Genomic DNA, 22,648 nt, shown 5'->3' with positions numbered 1-22,648 from the left:
ATGAAGTGGCTCATCCTGGCTCTGGTTTGTCTCCAGCTCTCAGAAGGGCTGGTGAAGTGAGTATTCCAGAACAGATATTGTAGTGAGGAGTGCGTAGAAGTACCCACATAGTAAATAAATCAGCATTTCTGTATTCTGCTAAGTCATGTCCTTATGTTCCTTACAAAGTACTATTAATTGTATGATATTTGTAAATATATTTCTGCCTCTGCTCAGGCGTTCTCACTTTGAGTGATAACGCACTGATCTGTAAGAGGTACTTAAGAGGAAGGAACGGCATTATGGCAGGATACAGAGAGGAACAACATGAGAGATGCTTGGGAGGACGAACAATTTCCTGAGCTGCTCTTGTTCTGTGCAGAGTCACTCTGAAGAAAGGAAAGTCTATGCGAGAGGTGATGAAGGAGAAAGGAGTTCTGGAGGATTTTCTGAAGCATCACAAAGTTGATCCTGCCAGGAAGTACCACTTCAATAATTACAATGTCGTTGATGTACCAATAGCCAACTACCTGGATGTGAGTATTAAGGCTTTCTCCCTGTCTCCTTTCTTTATGTAGTCTTGCTAGCCTTCTTTCCTTCCTTATTACCTAGTCAATCTATGTACTTCTGTGGTCACAAGTCAATAGATCCCTCTTTTCAGTCCTTGGAAATCTGTAATTATTTTGAAGTGGTTTGGATGAAAAAAATCTAACGGAATACAATGAACACACAAGTTCTGCTTCCAATTGTATTTCCATTTGGAGAAAAAGCAGAGTCTAGGTTGCCCTGCTTCCTCCCACTCCCACTTTATCACTCCCAAGTGTTTGCTTTGTATTCCCTGGGACACATAATGTGTCTTCTCCAGAGACTGGGCGTACGGTTCTAGTGCAGGACTGGGAGTCGAGAAGTCACAGTTCTGTTCTTGGCTCTGCGACTGACTTGCTGGGTGAATTGGGCAAGTCACTTCTCTTCTTCATACCTCAATTCCCCCATATGCAAAATAATGGACCCACCCCTGTGGAGCTTAATTTCTTAAAGGCTGTAAAGACCTTTGGCATCTTCAGATGGAAGATGCTAGAGAAGTCAAAATGTTGGACTATGATTAAGAGCACAAAGGAACCCCCCTGCCCACACGTCTTCTCTCTTTGCAGTCCTTCTACTTTGGAGAGATCAGCATTGGAACTCCGCCCCAGAACTTCTTGGTTCTCTTCGACACCGGCTCCTCCAACCTGTGGGTTCCATCTACATACTGCCAGACTGAGGCCTGCTGTGAGTACTGCTCAGCTGTTAACTATTCAGTAGATGCATGACCTGGGCGCATTGCTCCTGAGAAGCGGAGTCAAATTCCAACTAGGCAAGAAGATGCAGCATCTTCCAAATCAAAAATGATCCTCTCAGACAGTATTTGTGAATGTCATACTAAGATATCTGCTAGTCTCCTAGAACTCTTTTCTAAGCCTTGAATACCATATGGATCACTCTTTCCTTATAAAAGGTACTACAGTATTCTAAAATGATAGTCCAGAACTCTACAGCTGAGATACTGCACTGTAGAATACTGTAATGTGTATACTAACGTTTAAGCAGTCATGCTGGGAGACAACAAATGCTATGAATGGCATAACTATTACCCAGAGCTTTAGCTGGTATAAATCGACTTCAATAGAGCGACACTTATTTATACCAGTTGAGGATCTGGTCCATAATTCTTAAATGTTATGGTTACAGGTACAAGATAGGTAAATAAAGAAGATGGGCATTAAAAAAAAGTCTGTTTGAGGTTATCTGGCTTAATATCGGTGCTTTGCTCTGCCATATAAGAACTCCCGGGCTGACTCTTGGTCCTGTTCTTTCACTCCATGTCAGCTTTTGGGGAAATGCTGCCTCGTCAGGGCACTCAGTCTGCAGTTGAATGGGACCGGCTCAAATCACATTGCAGCCACCAAAGAGAATGACCATGATGTTGCAATCTTGTTTTTAATCTAGCCAATCATGCAAGGTTCAACCCCAACCAGTCATCCACCTTTTCCGACATTGGCGTGACCTACACCCTGGACTATGGGTTTGGAGACCTGACTGTGGTTTTAGGTTACGACACGGTGACAGTAAGTGAAATTTGCACCACCCCCAACACACATTGTCATTTGAGCTGTGTCTCTGGCACCGTCAGAGGGCATTGGGATTAAAAACATGTGGGGTTGTGGATAATAAAGTCTTGTTTTGAATGCAATTTACTGAAGCGTGTACCCCACATAGCAGCAGGAATACGTGATCCGTCTTTCTAGTTTAACTGCAGTGGGCTTGGAGACATTTATCTGAGGACACTTTATGAGCTAAATTCCACTGGCATCCGTGTTGTGACACCAGCAGTGAATTTGGTCTTGTACATATGATTTTTATGTTGTTAATTAGACCCTGTTAATACAGGACATAATAAGGGCTTGTGTACATGAGAAACTTGCACCAGTTTTAACTTAAGATGTGAGTTTAAACCGATTTAGTAAAATCGGTGCAAACCCCGGTGTGGATGCCCTTGTGTTGTTTTGAGTGGCTTATTTTGGTGTCATTGAAGTTGATCAGGAACATAAGAGTGGGTTAGCTTCTTTAAGCAAAGTGACATAAAGCCACTCTTAAATCGAGAGAAGAGCTTCTACAAAGGAGTTTGCACCAGTTTAGCTGAACTGGTTTAAAAAATGATTTAAGTTAAACTCATGCAACTTTCTCGTGTAGACAAGCCTTGAGTTAACCAGTGCATAGGTCAGTTAGGAATAACACTAGCTATACTGACCATTACTAGGCACAAATTCTATGGCTATGGGGTTTTTTATTTTGCTCCAATTTTGCCGTGCCTTGAATTTTCTTCTCTGATTGAGACACTGTCTCAACTGACTCCCACCCCATATGGAGTATATGCAGCTGCTTAGAGAAGCATTAGATCAGCATCTAACCCTAATGATGTGCTTTATCGGACTGTCTTGAGCGTCAACCACCCTTGAGAATGAAATGGTTACTTGTTTTCGTTGTCAACATTTAGAATAAAATTCTAGCTGAGAGCAATGGTTTTCTTCCCCGGTAGATCCAGAACATCGCCATTGAGCACCAGGAATTTGGTATGAGTCAGGATGAGCCTAGCAGCCCCTTCTATTATACGTATTTTGATGGGATTTTGGGAATGGCTTATCCTCCCGTAGCCATACCGGGGTACAGGACACTTATGCAGGAGATGCTGCAGCAGGGCCAGCTTACTGAACCCATATTCAGTTTCTATTTCTCACGGTAAGATCTCTCTCTCTCACCCCTCCTATGTATTTTCGGACTATATTTCCATCTCTCTCTCTCACCATATATTTACCCCTTAGTCTTCTTACTGTCGATCCATCACCCAGACCCCCATGCACATGTATTTTACGCCCCATGCTCCACAGGGCAGAATCTGATCCCTGTCTGATATTTTAACTATTTGTGTTTCCAGGCAACCAACGTATGATTACGGAGGGGAAGTCATCTTGGGCGGCGTTGACACCCAGCTGTTCTCTGGCCAGATTACCTGGGTACCTGTTACCCAAGAAGTTTACTGGAAGATTGGTATTGAAGAGTAAGTTTTGTTTGCAACCCCCCCTTTATTAACATGGGCGTGAGTATTTCCTCCTTATTGTCCATGGGCAGTATTTCCAGCTGCAATTAGTGAAGTCAGCTGCCTTTGGTGAACTCAACTTTTCTGTGCTGGAGGCTGAACAAAGGAGGAATTTTGTCTCATTCTCTAGCTAGCCTAGAGAGATTATTACTTACACAAGGTCTGATCTTGGCCCAGGATAAAGGTTGGGTCTGGATTTCAGACACTCTCAAAAGACTTTGAATCCAGGGTTTTGGTTCAAGTAATGCTAAAAGCGCCTATCGTAGGCCCCAATTCAGCAAAGCTCTTAAGCTTTATTTTTAAACACGTCTTAAGTCCTGAAGCAGCTACTTAGAGATAGGGGCATGCTTAAGTGCTTTGCTGAAGAGAGAGGGAGATAAGCAAGCACTGAAAGTTAAGCATGTGCAGCCGTCCTTGGCTGAATCGGGGCCAGTGACAGTGCTTGGCTCTATAGAATACGGGTCACTGAACTGCACGTTACGGAGTATCTGAAGCCTTGTGCTCTTGGCTCAGCCTGCATCAGAGGCATTCTCATGGCTGACAGACGTGCACAGTGAAGTCTGTTGGGTTTCCCTCCTTAGGTTTGCTATTGGACAGCAGGCGACTGGCTGGTGCAGTCAAGGCTGCCAGGGCATTGTGGACACCGGGACGTTTCTGCTCACCATCCCAGAGCAGTACATAGGGGACTTCCTGCAGGCCTTGGGTGCTCAGGAATCCAATGGAGAGGTAGGAGCAACAGGTGCCTTGCCGTGCTGCCGAGGACATCTGTGAGGGATTTTGCAATGCCTGACACGAGGAATCCAAGACACAAGAAGATGAGACTGATGGGCTTTTGGGTGATCATACAAGGGTTCCTAGAGGAGCTCAGGGATTTAAACCAGAAGTTTAAAGCTGGTGACAGCATTAACTACATCTGGGGAACAGAAAGTGTCCCCTGAGTTTGGGGAGAGAGCTTCTGATCTCCCTTTCCCCAGTGTAAATCAGAAGCAATTGGGCCAGATCATTAGTTGGTGTAAATGGGCATAGTTCTGGAGCGACGTTGACTTACACACCCTGAAGAGCTGTCTCAGTGTAAAGTCAGCATGAGATCTGAAGCAGGCCGAGGGGGCGTACCATTGCGGGTGGCCACACGTCAGGCAGAAGAGCATGTGTGAGGCTGGTGAATTGCTGCCCATGTAATGGCAGAGTGCTGCAGAGGGGTTTCTACTAGAGCTGTGTGAATAACTGGTTTTGCAGTTTCTCCAGACAACCAAAAATTCGGGGGAAATATTTGGTTCTGTTCCAAAAATGGTTGTCATTTTTCAGCAGATTGGTAAAGTTCATGTCAGGCCATCAAACCTGGTGTGAGCGTTTCCCTTCATAACCTGTAGCCCCATGGTTAGGCAATGGGAGAGCCCCAGGTCTGAATCACTGCTCTGGAGCAGGGACTTGAAATCAGATTTTCCTCTCTCTCAGGGAGTGCTCTAACCACCAGGGCCAGGCTATTCTGGGCTGTTACCTGCAAAAATCTAGGCCACTGCGCCCAGGGCCGGCTCCAGCTTTTTTGCTGCCCCAAGCGGCGAAGCAAAAAAAAAAAAGATAAAGCCGCGATCGGCGGCACTTCGGCGGCAGCTCTACCGCGCTGCTTCATTCTTCAGTGTCAATTCAGCGGCGGGTCCTTCGCTCCGAGAGGAACTGAGGGACCCGCTGCTGAATTGCCACCGAAGACCTGGACGTGCCGCCCCACTCCATTGGCCGCCCCAAGCACCTGCTTCCTTCGCTGGTGCCTGGAGCCGGCCCTGACTGCGCCTATATGCTACCGAGAGCTCACGGCGTGACCCGGTTAATTTAGGTATCCCCACCTTTTCCCTACCGAGGGCTTAGGGGGTAAAGCACCTACCCTTACTCACGGGGCTCAAGGAAAACCTGGCCAATGGAAGTACCCGCCCTTACCCACGGTGCTCAGGGCCATACGGGTCTGCGGGAGCTTTTCCCAGTGAAGAGCCGTACACAGCTGTGCTCTGAACGTCTATTTATTAGAAACGTACAGAGAACATATATGCCAAGCCAATCTCTTATGCTCACCACTCCCAATATACAGACAAACTTCACCCAGTCAGGATTCACTCGGGGGGTGCCAGTTGATGGCTCTGCACGTCATGGTCGTGCAGAGGGGTCAGAGTTCTAGCTCTGGTTCCCAAAGAGCATTGCTTTTTATTCGCATTACATAGGTAAAACTAGCGACCGCCTTTAACTTCACTAAACCTAGAACATTATTCGATCCCCCTAGGTAGCAAAATGTAGCCTGTCGTGCACTGGCACCTATGTTTCCTCCTCCCTGCTCAAATCTTTTTTGCGCTTTATCTTTCATGCCCGAATTGTCACTTATTTATGACCTTCTTTGTTTGTGCAGATGGTCAGCATAAATTCTCTGGTCAGAGCTTATCTGATCTATTTCACCATTTGTTGGGGTCTTTCTGTATCCTCCCTAAAACTTCCCAGCGCCTGGGTGTCTCTACTTTACAGCCCTTGGTGTTATAACTCTTGGTAGGGGCATTCCTGAGGTGGGGATGCCTTAAGCACTGGAGTAATTTTTTCTCAATTTTAGTGGCTGATCAAGGCTCGTTTAGTATAGGGGTGAGTCAAGACACAGGCTCACAGGGCTGGGTTGCTCCCGATCGCTTCTGTTGAAGCTTGTTCCCCTTTGTATAAAAGCTTAAATATTTATAGTGCCAAAGAGATTTAAATCGTTCTCTGCCTGATTCTCATGTTGAAATGGAACAGCTTCAACAGGAGAGACTGAGAGAAACACACCCCGCAATAGCCTAGTGGTTAGAGCACTCACTTGGCACAGGAGAGATCTGAGTTCAAGTCCGTGCTACTGGGTGGGGATTTGAATGTAAATTTCCCACCACCCAGGAAAGGGCCTTCACCATGGGGCTAAAAGTTATAAAGAGGGAACACATGTCTGAGCATTGGCACATGGTTTCCTGGCCCTGAAAAACTTTCCACAGCTGAAACTATCAGGTCAAGTTCACAAATAGTTTTGGTCCACCTGAAACTGCATTTTTCAGCAAAACGCTTCTCCCAGCTCTAATTTCTACCCTCAGCTGGGTGGAACGGTAGATACCATATAGTGGCCATTCTCCTCTGTTGGGAGCAGCCTCTGCTCTAGGTTGTTACTGTCTTAACCCCCTCTTGTTCTTTTCTTCCACAGTACGTGGCTGACTGCAGCAACGTCCAGAACATGCCGACCATCACCTTCATCATCAACGGATCCCAGTTCCCGCTGCCCCCCTCCGTCTACATCCTCAACGTATGTATTACTTTAAAGGCAAACCCAACTTCTATCTTACAGTGACAATGAACCATGCATGGTTTCCCAATAGGGAGTCAGAGCTTCTGTGCAAAGGCAGAGACCTTTCCCTCTCCACCCCACCACACTGCAGCTCTGTTTGCCTGTCATTTCTAACAGCACTCAAAAAACGATGAGGTGTTTGTGTTCCAACAATGCGAGCTTATGGGGGCCTGCCCCTGCTCCCATCAAAACCATTGCGAAGCTCCTAAAAATTCCACTGGCACTTGAGAGTGCAGCCTACACAGCCCTAGAGACGTGTCTATCTCTTTTTCCCTCTTACAGAACAATGGCTACTGCAGAGTTGCGGTTGAGACCACTTACGTATCTTCTCAGAATGAGCAGCCAATCTGGATCCTGGGTAACATCTTCCTTAGGGAATATTATTCTGTCTTTGATATGGCTAACAACAGAGTGGGCTTTGCCCCATCAGCCTAGCCAAACCAGGCCTCACCAGAACCGGATGAAGACATTCCCTTTCCTGTCTAAATCTTCTCTTCTGGACACTGTTGGAATCAGGCTGAGTTCATATGGACAAATTGAATCATTCTTAAAATACCTTGCATATAGCCGTAGCTTGCTTTTGGCTTGTGGGTAACAATCAGTGCTCTCTAAATGTATTATTGCGAATAAACTGCAAAGAGTCAAATTCCTTTTTGTTGAGTGAAGATTGAGCCCAGCTGTTTGTTTGTGGTATCACAACCTTATCATCACACACCAATTGCTACTCGGGTATAAAGGAGGAAATTAACCTCTCAGTGATCCATTTCTGCCCCAATTTCAAAACAGCTAAGCACTTAGCAGCTCCCATTGAAAACAATGGATTAAATCCCCCTTTTGTTCCTATAAGGAAATCTTCTGCAGCATAGAATGATCTTTCTTTGCACAGCTGTAATGGCGATGCCAATTCTTGACTAGCTGGCAAGGGGATGTGGGCAGCTTCATCCCCTGATGTTTGCAATAGGCTTTGAGATTCTCAGATGGGATGGGGATAGCAGGCCAAAATGTGGTTGCTGTGAAGGAGGTAAAGATCCTGTTTGCGCTCTGTATTTACATGCTATTACCATCGCATAGACGTCCTGAGGCTCTGGCTCTGTTCCTATCCAAGACTACCCTAACCAGTGGAATAGTACGTGGTAGGGCTCTCAAGCGATTAAAAAATTTGATTGCGATTAGTCGCGCAATTAAAACAATTAATCGTGCTGTTAAACAATAACAGAATACCATATATGTAAATATTTTTGGATGTTTTCTACATTTTCAAATACACCTCTACCCCGATATAACATGACCCGATATAACACGAATTTGGATATAACACGGTAAAGCAGCGGGGAGCCCCGGGCCCTTTAAAGCGCCGCCCGAGCCCCTCTGCTTTACCGCGTTCTATCCGAATTCGTGTGGAGCCCCGGGCCCTTTAAATCACCGCCCAAACCCCACTGCCGGAGCTCCAGTGGTGATTTAAAGGGTCCCGGGCTCCCTGCAGCGGCTGGAGCACCGGGCCCTTTAAATCATCGCCGGGGAAGCCAGTCCAGTCCGGCACGGTGTACTGGCTCTTGCCGGTACGCCGTACCTGACCGTACCGGCTTACTTTAACCTCTGGATACAACGTGGTTTCACCTATAATGCGGTGAGATTTTTTGGCTTCAGAGGACCGTGTTATATCGGGGTAGAGGTGTATATTGATTTCAATTACAACACAGAATACAAAGTGTACAGTGTTCACTTTATATTTATTTTTTATTACAAATACTTGCACTGTAAAAAACAAAAGAAATAGTATTTTTCAATTCACCTAATACAAGTATTGTGGTGCAAACTCTTTATCATGAAAATTGAACTTACAAATATAGAATTATGTACAAAAAAAAATAACTGCATTCAAAAACAAAAGAATGTAAAACTTTAGAGCCTACAAGTCCACTAAGTCCTACTTCTCGTTCAGCCAGTCGCTCAGAGAAACAAGTTTGTTTACATTTGCAGAAGATAATGTGCCCGTTTCTGGCTTACAATGTCACCTGAAAGTAAGAACAGGCATTCGCATGGCACTGTTGTAGCCAGCGTCGCAAGACATTTACATGTCAGATGCGCTAAAGCAGGGGTGGCCAACCTGTGGCTCTGGAGCCACACGCGGCTTTTCAGAAGTTAATATGCGACTCCTTGTATAGGCACCGACTCCGGGGCTGGAGCTACTGGCACCAACTTTCCAATGTGCCAGGGGGGTGCTCACTGCTCTGCCACAGGCCCTGCCCCCCACTCCACCCCTTCCCGCCCCCTCCCCTCAGCCTGCAGTGCCCTCGCTCCCCTCCAGAGCCTCCTGCATGCCACGAAACAGCTGATCGGGAGATGCGGGGAGGGAGCAGGAGGTGCTGATCGGCGGAGCTGCTGGTGGGCAGGAGGCACTGGGAGCGGGGTGGGGGAGCTGATGGGGGGCTGCTGATGTATTACTGTGACTCTTTGGCAATAACAATATAACAATAAAAACAATAATAACAATATAAAGTGAGCACTGTACACTTTGTATTCTGTGTTGTAATTGAAATCAATATATTTGAAAATGTAGAAAAATATCCACATTTTTTAAATAAAATTCAATTGGTATTCTATTGTTTAACAATGCGATTAAAACTCTGATTAATCGTGATTAATTTTTTTGAGTTAATCATGTGAGTTAACTGCGATTAATCAACAGCCCTAGTACATGGAGTTCCTGATTTCCCATGACTGCACTTAAGTAGCTTTAGTTTTGCGTAAGGCTGGTTACTGTTTCACATGTTGCCAGTGCAGAACCTAATACGGAAACACAAGCTCAGCCTTTAAGAGGTGCCGGACTAGGAAAGAAAACAGACAGCAGCTGTGCAAACCCTGCTCCCACTGAAGTGTCTGGGAGTTCCGCCATTGACTTCAGGGGGATCAGGGTTCGGAGGTGCAGCACAGGCCGGCAGAAGAGCTGCCAGGATGACTGAGGACTCAGGGCGGATGGGGGTTCTCTCATGTGATGCAGCTGAGGCGTGTGGGGAGCTGTCCACTGAAACTCCTCGCTCGCTAATGCTGTGTTTGCAAATCGGCCTTTGGCTACCACTGGAGAAGGGGAATCTGGGCAGGAGAGCGTGAGAGAGATTAGATACTACAGTCCACAGCATAGTTCAGTTAGTGTCTAAAGCATGTTGTCGCTTTGTGTGCTACTGGAAGATGCTCTGATACTATGGTGATGAGCACGGTATAAGAATCTATGTAGACTAGACTAGAATTTCCAGGAAGATGCAATGCAGCCCTTCCAGCATTGTGTGTGTGTTACTATGTCTGTGGGTCTGTTGGATGAGACTTTATAATCCACAGTTATTGGATTCCAGAGCACTTTTGTAAGGTTAAGGATTTACCCTGGAGAACTTGCTTATTATTATTTAATATTTATATTATGGTAGCAGCTAGAGGCCTCAATTGAAACTGAGGTCTTATTGTGCTAGGTGCTGTACGGACATATAAGAGACAGTCCCAAAGAGCTGACCAGCTAAATACACAAAGGGTGGGAGGGGAAACTGAGGCACGGTGATTTCTACAGCAGGTCAGCAGCAGAGCTGCGGCAATAATGCAGGTCTCCTGAGTCTCAGTGCACTAGCCACTGCCTCTTGGTCAAAATATCCTCTCTCCTCATGGTTGTGTATTGTGTTCTGTGCTAATTAACTGCTGCCATCCATCCCAGAAGCAGCTGCATTCTAGTAGTGCTTTGGTAGTCTATCTATAAATGTTGATTTCCCAGCCCACTCTTCTTCAGCCCATTTTGTCTGAGGGAAAGGAAGCACACAGTGATCTCAAAGCCTGAGGGCTTGAATGCAAACAATCAGCATAAAGGACCCAAAGAGTCAAATCCCGCTTTCATTTAAACTGGCATAAAACCAGCAAGATTTCACTGATGTTAGTGGGGTTCCTTTACTCACAATTTTCACAGATGCAAGAAAGCCCAATTTGGCCCCATCATTTTACCACTGAGAAATGTCCCTGGGCCTCTATATTTGGCACAAGGAAGGTCATGAAAAGCTTTTAGATGTAGTCATGTGCCAGGGCAAGGGCTGTGAGCTGGGGTACTTTGTTTCAGTTTCCAATGCCCCTCATTTCAGATCCAACTGTTTGCCACCAGGAAGCACCTTGGCCCGTTGTGGTGGCATGCTGAGGAGCATGTGTTGCTATGGCAGAATCTATAGGGAGCAGCGAGTTGGAAACGTCCTTGTCTGAAGGCTGGGAAAGGAAAGTGCTTCATAAACTAGCCAGAGGGCATGAATGTGCCAAAGCAAAACTGAGAGAGAGTGCTAATGTTGCCCCAGATTTGTGGGGGGGATGTGTACCCCAGATTTTGGTCACGCTAATTGCAGCCATATTGTGTGCATTCAGCCAGCATGAATTAATAAAACAGAATACCACATAGTTAAGGGTTAATTTGAAGAAGCAGAGCTCCTGGAAGCAAGGTCAAAGTTACCTGTAGGTTTGCAGTTTCTGCTAATTAGAATGGGAGGAGAGGAGAAAAGTGTCAACATATTGAGACTGAAAGAAAATAAGTGGATGAAAACCTTGAATTTGGGCGCCTTTGAGAGAGAAGCTTATTATGACTAAGATTGTTAGGAATGTTTGTTGATAAGTAGGTTACTGAAGTTAGGAGAGGTGATCATCCGGTAGAGCAGGGGTTCTCAAACTGGGGGTCGGAACCCCTCAGGGGGTCGTGAGGTTATTACATGGGGGGTCGCGAGCTGTCAGCCTCCACCCCAAACCCCGCTTTGCCTCCAGCATTTATAATGGTGTTAAATATATTTAAAAGTGTTTTTAATGTATAATGATCGCACTCAGAGGTTTGCTTTGTGAAAGGGGTCATCCGTAAAAAAGTTTGAGAGCCACTGCAGTAGAGGGTCACTGTGTGTTTTGTAAAGTTATAAAAAGACTAGATAATAGAGCGTACTTTGGAGCAGTTCTCTGAAGCTATCCTGTGAGACTCTTTCCTGACACCTTACTCCCCAGTGAGGAAGCGACCAGCCATCCTCATATTCCAAACCAGTCACATTGAAATAATGTGGTATTGGGCTGTTAGGAAGACGATCCTGTCCTGATAGTGCCCATCACCAGCAGATAAAGAAACAGATCTTAAGATGGTTAAAGAAAACTTAGTTTGATAGCATCCTGTCAGGCAAGAAATCACTTATCAATGGTTGTGGTTGTGAAACCCTAATTTCTGTATTGTTTTATCTTTATGGCTCCCACTTTTCTATTGTTAATCTGTCTGGTTCTCTAATTGTTTGTCTGCCGTATAATTAATTTTGCTGGGTATAAGTTAATTAGGATAGTGGGATATAATTGATTAAAGAATTATGTTACAATATCAACCAGGAGTCCGGTGGCACCTTAAATAAACAGATTTATTTGGGCATAAGCTTTCGTGGGTAAAAAACCTCACTTCTTCAGATGCATGGACTGAAAATTACAGATGCAGGCATTATATAATGACACATGAGGAGAAGGGAGTTACCTCACAAGTGGATAACCAGTGTTGACAGGGCCAGTTCAATTAGGGTGGATGTAGTCCACTCCTAATAATAGATGAGGAGAGGCAATTCCAGGAGAGGCAAAACTGCTTTTGTAATGAGCCAGCCACTCCCAGTCCCTATTCAAGCCCAAATTATGTATTATAACATATGTTACAATATGTTAGGATTGGTTAGTTAAATTTCAGTAAAATGATTGATTAAGGTATAGCTGAGAATATTACTATATAAACTGGGGTCAAACAGGAAGTGAGGGAAAGGGAAATTGGAATCATGTTTGCCAAGGGGGGGAACGGGAATGGGGAACGGACACAGTCAAGGCTCTGTGGTGTCAGAGCTGGGAAGGGGGACACGGGGTAAACGCTCTGCGGTGTCAGAGCTGGGAAGGGACCACTGGGGAACAGATTCTTTCGGTGTATAGAGATAAGCTTGACTGGTGTGAAGGGCTTTGGAATATGCTTGCTTGGAAACTAACCTCAATAAACATCGCATTGTCTGCACTTCGGACTTCTGGTCTTCTGCTTTCTGTCTACGTGACAAGAACCAGGGGAGAGGGTGAAGGGAAAGCCTTCTAACATAGCATCTCAGATTCTAGGTAATTATGTGGGATGTTCTAAGCCTATTGCTTATGTCTGTGTGTGCATAAATCTAATAAATTATAGTTTTAGATAAGAGCACGCTGACTTGGATCAATTTTCATCAGCTGGAAGCACTGCGTTCCCATTGATTTATTCCTGACACTGACTGGCGTGAAACTATTAAGTTACCACTGCTTTGGGTTCTGAAAACCCTGGGTAACACTATTCCCGATGCACTGCTGCCTGCGCCCCTGTTGCTGTCCGATGTCCCTGGGGCCTCCTTGTATTACATCTGTTCAAACAGAGGATCAGTAAAAAGCTGTTGTCAGGGCATGTGTGATCCAGCAGCCAAGAAGGGGTTAAAAAGGTCCACCTGGGTAGCTACAGGGATATCTTGGAGAGTTCCCGGAGGCCTCACCCTTCCTATTATTTCAAGTGGCAAGAAGAGGAAGGCTTACACCACACACAGTCAACTGGTGGAGCGCCTTGCCAGAGGATGTTGTGAAGGCCAAGACAATAACAGGGTTAAAAAAAGAACTAGATATGTTTATTGAGGATAGATCCATCAATGGCTATTAGCCTGGATGGACAGGGATGGTGTCCCTAGCCTCTGTTTGCCAGAAGCTGGGAATGGGCGACAGGGGATGGATCACTTGATGATTCCCTGTTCTGTTCATTCCCTCTGGGGCACCTGGCATTGGCCACTGTCGGATACAGGATACTGGGCTAGATGTACCTTTGGTCTGATGCAGTAGGGCCGTTCTTATGTTCTCACAATGAGGTTTGTCCTGAGATCCTGTGCAGATCTAGGACTGTGGGACTTCTTGGCCCCTGAGTTCATGTTACAGTAGGTGAGTTGGTGTCAATGACACTTACCTGTGTTGAAGTAACTCCTGAGGAAGTTGGGGCCAGATTGTGATGTCAGGCACAGTGCCCTCAGCTGCAATCAGTGGGAGTAGCTTATATCCTGTCCTGGGAAAACAGTTCCACAGAATTCTAATCCCGGGTTTTCCTGCTTCGTGTTTGCTGACAGATGGTAAAATCCTAGCGATGACAAGGCAGTTAGGAGTTTTCACGTGTTGGAGCAGCTCAAGATTAAGACTGTGGTGAAGCCTACGGTTTACCTTTTCCTGGTCACGTATTAAAATCACAACACCTTTTCTTTGCTAGATTTTACCTCATTTCAGGGCTTATCTACGTGGTAAATTATTGCATGGCAAGTGAGGGCGTCGATCTACAGTGCATCTTTTTGCCACACAGTAATGGCCACTGTTACAGCACACAGAAAGTCTCGGGGTACGGCTTGGTGCACTGTGCTTTCAAATAGTAGTATGCCAAGCCACGCTCTCGCACTTTCAGTGTGCCGGAGCAGTGTCCGCGTGGGATGTTACTGCATAGCAAGATGGGGCCTGTAGCGTCACACCCTGGCTGGCTGCACCGTAATTTGCCATGTAGACAAGCCCTTAATACCATGTGTCAGCTTTTCTGAGGTAAGAACACACCTTTTTCCTAGTGGTGACAAGGCCTTCCAGCACTAAGTGACTTCAAATTAGAGCTGGTTGAAAAGTTTTTGTCGTAAGTTTTTTTTTTTTTTTTTTTAACGAGCAAATGGCTTTTAAAGGAAAATCGAAGCTTGCACCAAATAAAATTCTGATTTAAAAAAAAATTTTTTTTTTACAAAAGAAAAGGAATGCAAACACTTTACACTGTTTTTTGTTTAAGTTTTTGCTTTTTGATGGAAGGTCAAGAAATTTTGATGCAAATTAAAATGTTTCCCTTTCATTAACATTTTTTGTAGGAAAAAATAAATGTTATATACATTTATACACTTTATATAACTGCCCCTTCATTAGTATTATCAATTTCCATTCAGTCTAAAGAACGTTTTCCTTTGTTTTTGAAAAGAATGAGCCGGTGTTTGAAGCAAACAGATAATATTCCAGTGTGTTGATTTTTTGATAAGACATTCCTTTGTCAGAAGCAGAAGTTTCCTTCTTATTGGACCTCAATCATTTGATCTTGCTATTGAAGGCATTAATTGCTTTATAATCTCAGCACCCAAGAAAAGAAATGAATTTGTAAATACACAGAAGGTGTTGACATTGGATTAGTGCGGTGAGATAGGAAATTGGGTGTCAGCAATTAATGGAACAGGGGGCGGTATCCTGGGGACAATGCCCATGGTATAAAAATAGGGACTCCATATCACAGACTTCAGCCCACTTTTGCTGCGGTGGCTGACACATTCTGTACACGAGCCAGCTGGTGGAGAAATCGAGCACCATGAAGTGGCTCATTCTGGCCTTGATTTGCCTCCATCTCTCAGAGGGGTTTGTGAGGTGAGTATCCCAGTGCCGGTATTGTAGTGATGAGGACATAGAAGTACCTAGATAGGTAACAGACAGACATCAGCATTTCTGTATTCAATTAAGCCATGCCCTTATCTTTCTTTAGACCTTCTACTATTTCTGTGATATGGGCAAATCTATTTATGCCCCTGCACGGCTTTCCTCACTTTGGGTGGTAAAATATTGACCACTAAGAGGTCTGCAAGATGAAGGAACAGCATCATGGCAGGGACAACATGTCAGGTGATGGAAGGATGAACGCTTTCCTTGCTGATTTCTGAGTTCTCTTTTTCATTCTGTGCAGAGTCACACTGAGGAAAGGCAAATCTGTCCGAGAGGTGATGAAGGAGAAGGGAGTGCTGGAGGACTTCCTGAAGAACCACAAAGTTGATCCAGCCAGAAAGTACTACTTCAATAATTACAATGTTGCTGAGGAACCAATAGCCAACTATCTGGATGTGAGTATTAAGGCTCTTTCTCTCTTCCTTTGCTGTTCTATAGCTTTAACTAGCTAGTCCTTCTTTATTACCTACCTGTGCACATAATTACCTAATGCATTTATGTGCTTGTATGATCCCATTAGAGTAGTACCTATTTCTTGTTCTTTATGGCGATAAGTCAATAGAAGGTTTTGATCCCTCTTCTCAGACCTTGGAAAACGGTAAGTATTTGTAGAAAAAGCGGCGCTTGGGTTCTGCTGTTTATTTTCTGCTCTGTTACTCTGCTGTATGTTCTCTGGGACATTTCCAGAGAAAGGTGTTAGGATTGTAGTATAGGACTGGGAGTCAGAAATCTGGGGTCTATTCCTGGCTGTGCTACTGAATTCTGGGTGAGCTTGGGCAAGTCACTTCCCCTCTCCATGACTCCTTTGTCCAGTATGCATCAGGGGAATAATGGTAAACATCTTATCTCACCCCTTGTGAAGCTTAGCTCATTAATGGCACTAAAAACCTTTAGGATCCTCAGCTGGAAGTAGTTAGAGAAGGGCAAAATGTTATTTAAAAATGATTAATAGCGCAAAGGAATCCACCTGCCCACGTCTTCTCTTTTTTGCAGTCCTTCTACTTTGGACAGATCAGCATTGGAACTCCGCCCCAGAACTTCTTGGTTCTCTTTGACACTGGCTCCTCCAATCTGTGGGTGCCCTCTACGTACTGCCAGAGCCAGGCCTGCAGTGAGTACTGCTCGACTCCTTAGCGTTCGGTGGGTGCATGTCCTGGGTGCATTGTTCCTGAGAAGCATAGTCAAATTCCAACCAGGCAAGAAGAACTGGTCCTCTCAGACAGGCTTTGGGAATGTCATACACCCGTATCTGCTACTCCCGTTCTGGGGCGCTTCACTAAGCTATGGCGACAATATGGATCGCTCTTTCCTCATAAAAAGGTACTATAGTATTCTAAAGTCGTTGTCGACAACGTCAGCAGTGATGCTGCAGTGTATTCTGAAGTTCAAGGAGTCACACTGGGAGACGACTACTGCTTTGAATGGCATAACTATTGGCCAGCCTTCAGCTGATGTAAATTGACATAGGTGCATTGATTTCAAAAGAGCGACACTGATTTACAACAGAGGATCTTGCCCAAATTTCTTAGCTACTCTGGTGATGGGTGCAATAGAGATAAGAAGATAGATAATGTTGGTGACATAAGCGCTAATCCCAGTGGTTAGTGCAGAGGTCAGGCCTAAAGGTTAGAGGAGAGGGTGGTAGTCAGGAATTGGAGCTCAGGGTCTGAACTGGAGTCAGAGGCCCTGTGCCAGAACTAAGGGTCAGAGAGCCCAAGTTAGGAATCAGAGCCGAAAGTCAGGACAGGGTTTCCTGGAGCGAGGCAAGGCGGGAGGCACAGGAGCTATCATAGCTGTAGGCAAATGTTGTGCTGCTGCTGCTGCCTTAGGCACTAGTTTGCTGACTCTTCACAGCAATCAGGCAGCCTACCACAGGCCAGCTGCGCTCATTAGGTTGCCCAGAGACAGGCTCTGCAACAGACCCTGATTCCTGACAGATAGGTACATACAGAAGACGGACGTTAAAAAATGAGGTGATGCAGTTTGCATTAGTGCTCATCTCTGTTATGCAGAAACCGCTGGGCTAACTCTTGGATCTGTTTTTTCACTCCATGGGAAGTCAGCTGTTGGGAAGTGCTGCCCTGTCAGGCTACTCAGTCAGCAGGTGGATGGGAGGCGGTCAAATCCAAGAGAGTCACCATGATCTTGTTTTTAATCCAGCCAATCATGCCAGGTTCAACCCCAACCAGTCATCCACCTTTTCCAACGATGGACAGACCTACACCCTGAGCTACGGGAGTGGCAGCCTGACTGTGCTTTTGGGTTACGACACGGTGACAGTAAGTGAAATACGCACCGCCCTATCCTGCATCGTCGTTCACGCAGTCCAAGACCAGAAGGCACCATCGCGATCATGGAGTCTGACTTCCTGTATAACACAGCCCATAGCACTTCCCCAAAATATTTCTTAGAGCAGATCTTTTAGAAAAACAGCCCATCTTGATATCAAAATTGCCAGTAATGGAGAATCCACCACAATCCTTGGTAACTTGTTCCAATGGTTAATTACCCTCATGGTTAAAAATTTATGCCTTATTTCCAGTCTGAATTTGTCTATCTTCAATTTCCAGTCATTCGACCTTCCTCTGTTAGCTTGAAGAGTCCACCGTTAAACATTTGTTCCCGTGGAGATACTTTTAGGGTGTAATCAAGGCACCCCTTAACTTTCTCTTTGTTAAGCTAAACAGATGGAGCTCTTTGAGTCTATCGCTATAAGGCATGTTTTTTAATCTATTTGAGCTGCATAAATCAGACTGCATCAGACTGCATTAGTATTAAAAACAGCAGAGATCACTGATAAAACTTTTCTCTAAAATATGTGACACATTGCTCTAGTTTTACTGCATGGGACTTGGGGACATTTATCTGAGGACCCTTTATGAGCAAAATGAATCCATGATTGGATTCCATTGGTTTCAGTGTTGTGACACCAGGGATGAATTTGTTCCTGTACATTTGATTTTTATGTTGTTGATTAGACCCTGTTAATACAGGACATAATAAGGGCTTGAGTACATGAGAAACTTGCACCAGTTTTAACTTAAGGTGTGAATTTAAACCGACTTAGTTAAATCCATGCAAACCCCAGTGTCGACTGTCCTATGTCCGTTTAACAGTGGCTTATTTGGGTATAGCTGAATTGATCAGAAACATAAGAGGGCACAGTCATCTGATTTCGTTACCGTAATTTTGTGTAAAATTCCAGGTTAGAGCAATTGTTTTCTTCCCTGCTAGGTCCAGAACATTGCCATCACCAATCAGGAATTTGGTCTGAGTGAAGATGAACCTACCAGCCCCTTCTACTATGCTCATTTCGATGGGATTTTGGGAATGGCTTATCCTGCCATGGCAGTAGGGGGCTCCTATACACCTATGCAGGAGATGTTGAAGCAGGGCCTGCTTACTGAACCCATCTTCAGTTTCTATTTCTCCCGGTAAGATCTCTCTCAGTACCCCTCTCTCTATCTCTATTACCACATATAACACTCTATTTTCCCATTTCTCTTTCACATTGTATCTGTCTATATATATCATATAGCAACTCACCCACCCACTCTTTATCTGACTCTATTTATCTATACATCACCCACCCACCCACTGCTATGTCTCTTCACCCACTTGGTGACAGGGGATGGATCACTTGATAATTACCTGTTTTGTTCATTCTCTCTGAAGCATCTGGCATTGGCCACTGTTGGAAGACAGGATACTGGGCTAGATGGACCTTTGGTCTGACCCAGTATGGCCATTCTTATGTCCTGTCTGTCTACTACCATAAGTACCCCTCTGTTTATTTTCTCTTTGTCTAACCATTGACCCCCGCCCCACCACACATACCATCCCACCTCCCATCCACATATATGTTACAGCTCCTGCTCCATCGGAGGGTAGTTTGTGTAACATATGTCTGATGTGTAACCACGTGTGTTTCCAGCCAACCAACATATAATTATGGAGGAGAAATCATCTTTGGAGGCATTGACACCCAGCTGTTCTCTGGCCAGATTACATGGGCACCCGTGACCCAGGAGGTTTACTGGCAGATTGGTATTCAGGAGTAAGTTCTGTTTGCAACCCCTCCAACCCCCCTACCCTTTATTAACATAGGCAGGAGCCTTTCCTCCTTATGGTCTGTAGGGAGCTTTCTGGCTGTAATTAGTGGAGTCAGTTGCCCTGTGTCAACTCAAACTCTCCATGGAGGAGGATGAATTCGGATCAGATCTGGATTTCAGGCACCCTAAAAAGGAGTTTGGATCCAGATTTTTGGTTCTAGTAATAAAAACTCCTAACCTAGGTTTCTATTCTGCAAACCAATTTGAACTTTAAACACGTGAGGAAATCCCATTCATGTTAATGGGACTTAAGCGTTTACTTAAAGTGAGGCGTATGCTTAAGTGCTTTGATGAACAGAGATGGGCTTAAGCTTGTACTAAGAGTTAATCATGTGCTTCTGTGCTTTGCTGAATCGGGGCCAGGGACAATGTTTGGCTGTATAGAATAAGGGTCCCAGGGCTGCCGGTTATTGTGTATCCAAAACCGGGTCTCATCCTGCATCAGAGGCAGTTCCTTTTGCTGACAAGTTGCTATAATGATGTTTCTTGTATTTCCCTCCTTAGGTTCGCTATCGGACAGCAGGCGACTGGCTGGTGCAGCCAAGGCTGCCAGGCTATTGTGGACACTGGGACGTTTCTGCTCACCATCCCACAGCAGTACATGGGGTACTTCCTGCAGGCTGTGGGTGCTCAGGAATCCAATGGAGAGGTAGGAGCAACAGGTGCCTTGCCGTGCTGCCGAGGACGTCTGTGAGGGATTTTGCAATGCCTGACATGAGGAATTTGGAACACAAGAAGATGAGAATGATGGGCTTTTGGGTGATCAGGCAAGGGTTCCTAGAGGAGCTCAGGGACAGAGTCTTAAAGCTGGTGATGGCACTAATTACATCTGGGGAACAGGAAGTCTCTCCTGAGGTTGGGGAGAGAGCTCCTGATCTCCCGTTCCCCGATGTAGATCAGAAGTAACTCTACCGACATCTGTGGGCCAGACCCGGCTGGTGTAAATCAGTACAGCTCTGGAGTGATGCTGATTTACCCCAGTTGAGGAGCTGGCCCAGTGTAAAATCAGCAGGAGATCTGAAGCCAGCGTGGTGAACGTAACCTTGCTGCTGTTCCCATGCAAGGCAGGGGAGCGTGCGTGGGGCTGGGGAAGCTGCTGCCCATGGGAGGGCGGAGTGCAGCAGGGTGGTTTCTCCCCTCTATTGGATAGAAGGTTCAATACCTGGTAGTGCTACTTGCCTCTATTGGAGGCCCTGTAAGGGCAGCTTCTGCTCTCGATTGTCACAGTTGTAACCTTCATTTGTCTTTTGTTTCCACAGTACGTGGTGAACTGCAACAATGTCCAGAACATGCCGACCATCACCTTCGTCATTAGCGGATCCCAGTTCCCGCTGCCCCCCTCTGCCTATGTCTTCAACGTATGTATTATTTTAACAGCATAAAACACTTTTATCTCACCGAGACAGTGACCCAGCAGGGAGTCAGAGTTTCTGTGCAAATGCAGAGACCTTTCTCCTGCACTGCAGCTCTGTTTGCCTGTCTTTCCTACCAGCACTCTAAATGACGGGGTGGTTGCATTCCAACACTGTGAGCTTGTAGGGCCTGCTGCTGCTCCCATCAGTCACTGCAAAGCTGCCACTAATTCTGCTGGGCCTTCCGTGGCTAGCCTACATAGCCCTCTGCCTAGTCAAACAACAGCCCTGATGCGACCTCTCTCTGTTTTTCCCCCTGATAGAATAATGGCTACTGCACAGTTGGGATTGAACCCACGTACCTGCCTTCCCAGAATGGGCAGCCCCTCTGGATCCTGGGAGACGTCTTCCTCAAGGAATATTATTCTGTCTATGACATGTCCAATAACAGAGTGGGCTTTGCCCCATCAGCCTAGACAAGCAGTTCATCAACCTGAACCGGACGAAGCCTTTCCCCTTCCTCTTTTCCGCTGGACACTGATGGAATCAGACTAAGTTCACATGGACAGACTGCATCCTTCTTAATATGCCTTCCGTAGCTTTTCTTTGGCTTGCATGCAGCAATCAGTGCTCTCCAAATGTATCGTTACAAATAAACTGCAGTGAATCCAATGGTCTTGTGTCGTCTTTGGAGTTTGTTGAGTGAAGGTTGAGCCCAGCTGTCTGTCTGTGGGTCCTGCAACCTTATGATGGTGCACACACTACCCACTGGGACACAAAGCAGCAAGTTAACCTCTTTGGGTCCGTCTACACTGTCGTAAAACCCCTGCAGTACCGAGTCTCCGAGCCCAGCTCCGCTGACGTGGGCTGGGGCTGCAGGGCTACAAATCACAGTGTAGAGGTTCTGGCTTGGGCTCTGAGACCCTCCCCACTCGTGGGGTCTCAGAGCCTGGGCTCCAGCCTGAGCCTGAACATCTACACTGCCATTTTTAGCTCCGCAGCCTGAGCCCCGCAAGCCCGAATCAGCTGAGCCAGGCCAGCTGCGGCCATGCCCTGGGTTTTTTATTGCAGTGTAAACGTACCCTCTGTTATCCACTCTGGGCCAGACTTTTGAAAGAGCTGAGCACTTAGGGTATGTCTACACTTCAATGTAAGCCTGGGCTCAGACCCAGACTTGAGCCCAAACCCCTTTCTGTCTACACACAAATCCTATCATGAACTTTCCTATTATAAATCAACCTCTGTGGTCTATGAGGGCCTGCTTCCAGACAGTTATAGCAACCTGCTTCTGGACTGGCAAGGCTGCCCCCTTGCATGTATTGTTACACTGGAGGGTTAGGCCAAGCTGCTCACAAAGTTCCATATGCAAATTCTGGACCCGCTGCTGGTCAGCATGACAATGTGATCCCACCAGTCTGTGCTTGTGGCCCTGCTCCAGAAGGGCCGGTCTGCATAGGGGGTGTCAGCGGCTATACCGGCTGTATTGAGCCACATCAGCCAGTTCACATCTGCAGTGTCTGTGTCCTCCTCCTGATCCATCCATAAAGTCTGCCTTTGGTGGGTCAGGAAACGCCATCAAAATGTCCACCAGTAAGTCATGGAAGCTCTGTCTGTTTCCTGACACAGGAGTGAAAGCGCAAGCCACAGAAGCTCTTCAAAAGGCGCCGCCTCCATGTTGCTGGCACCGGTAGATGGGAGCATACAGACCAAAATGGTGGCT

General features: G+C 45.9%; 2 protein-coding genes across 2 annotated transcripts; both read left to right on the top strand.

The window, feature by feature from the left end:
• LOC135877609 (pepsin B-like) lies at window positions 1-7,385 on the top strand. The gene is made up of 9 exons (XM_065403108.1): window positions 1-56; window positions 362-515; window positions 1,131-1,248; window positions 1,966-2,084; window positions 3,056-3,255; window positions 3,452-3,574; window positions 4,195-4,339; window positions 6,810-6,908; window positions 7,233-7,385. Exons 1-9 carry the CDS (start codon window positions 1-3, stop codon window positions 7,383-7,385), a joined length of 1,167 nt encoding a protein of 388 aa, XP_065259180.1.
• A 7,951-nt stretch (window positions 7,386-15,336) lies between these two features.
• LOC135878525 (pepsin B-like) lies at window positions 15,337-21,404 on the top strand. The gene is made up of 9 exons (XM_065404220.1): window positions 15,337-15,392; window positions 15,706-15,859; window positions 16,458-16,575; window positions 17,625-17,743; window positions 18,699-18,898; window positions 19,399-19,521; window positions 20,081-20,225; window positions 20,836-20,934; window positions 21,252-21,404. Exons 1-9 carry the CDS (start codon window positions 15,337-15,339, stop codon window positions 21,402-21,404), a joined length of 1,167 nt encoding a protein of 388 aa, XP_065260292.1.
• Window positions 21,405-22,648: the final 1,244 nt, after the last annotated feature.

The sequence above is a fragment of the Emys orbicularis genome, chromosome 4 (genome assembly GCF_028017835.1).
Source record: "Emys orbicularis isolate rEmyOrb1 chromosome 4, rEmyOrb1.hap1, whole genome shotgun sequence".
NCBI classification, from domain to species: Eukaryota; Metazoa; Chordata; order Testudines; family Emydidae; genus Emys; species Emys orbicularis.
Note: the sequence above shows the minus strand (reverse complement) of the source record. Positions and strands in the feature narration are given on the sequence as shown.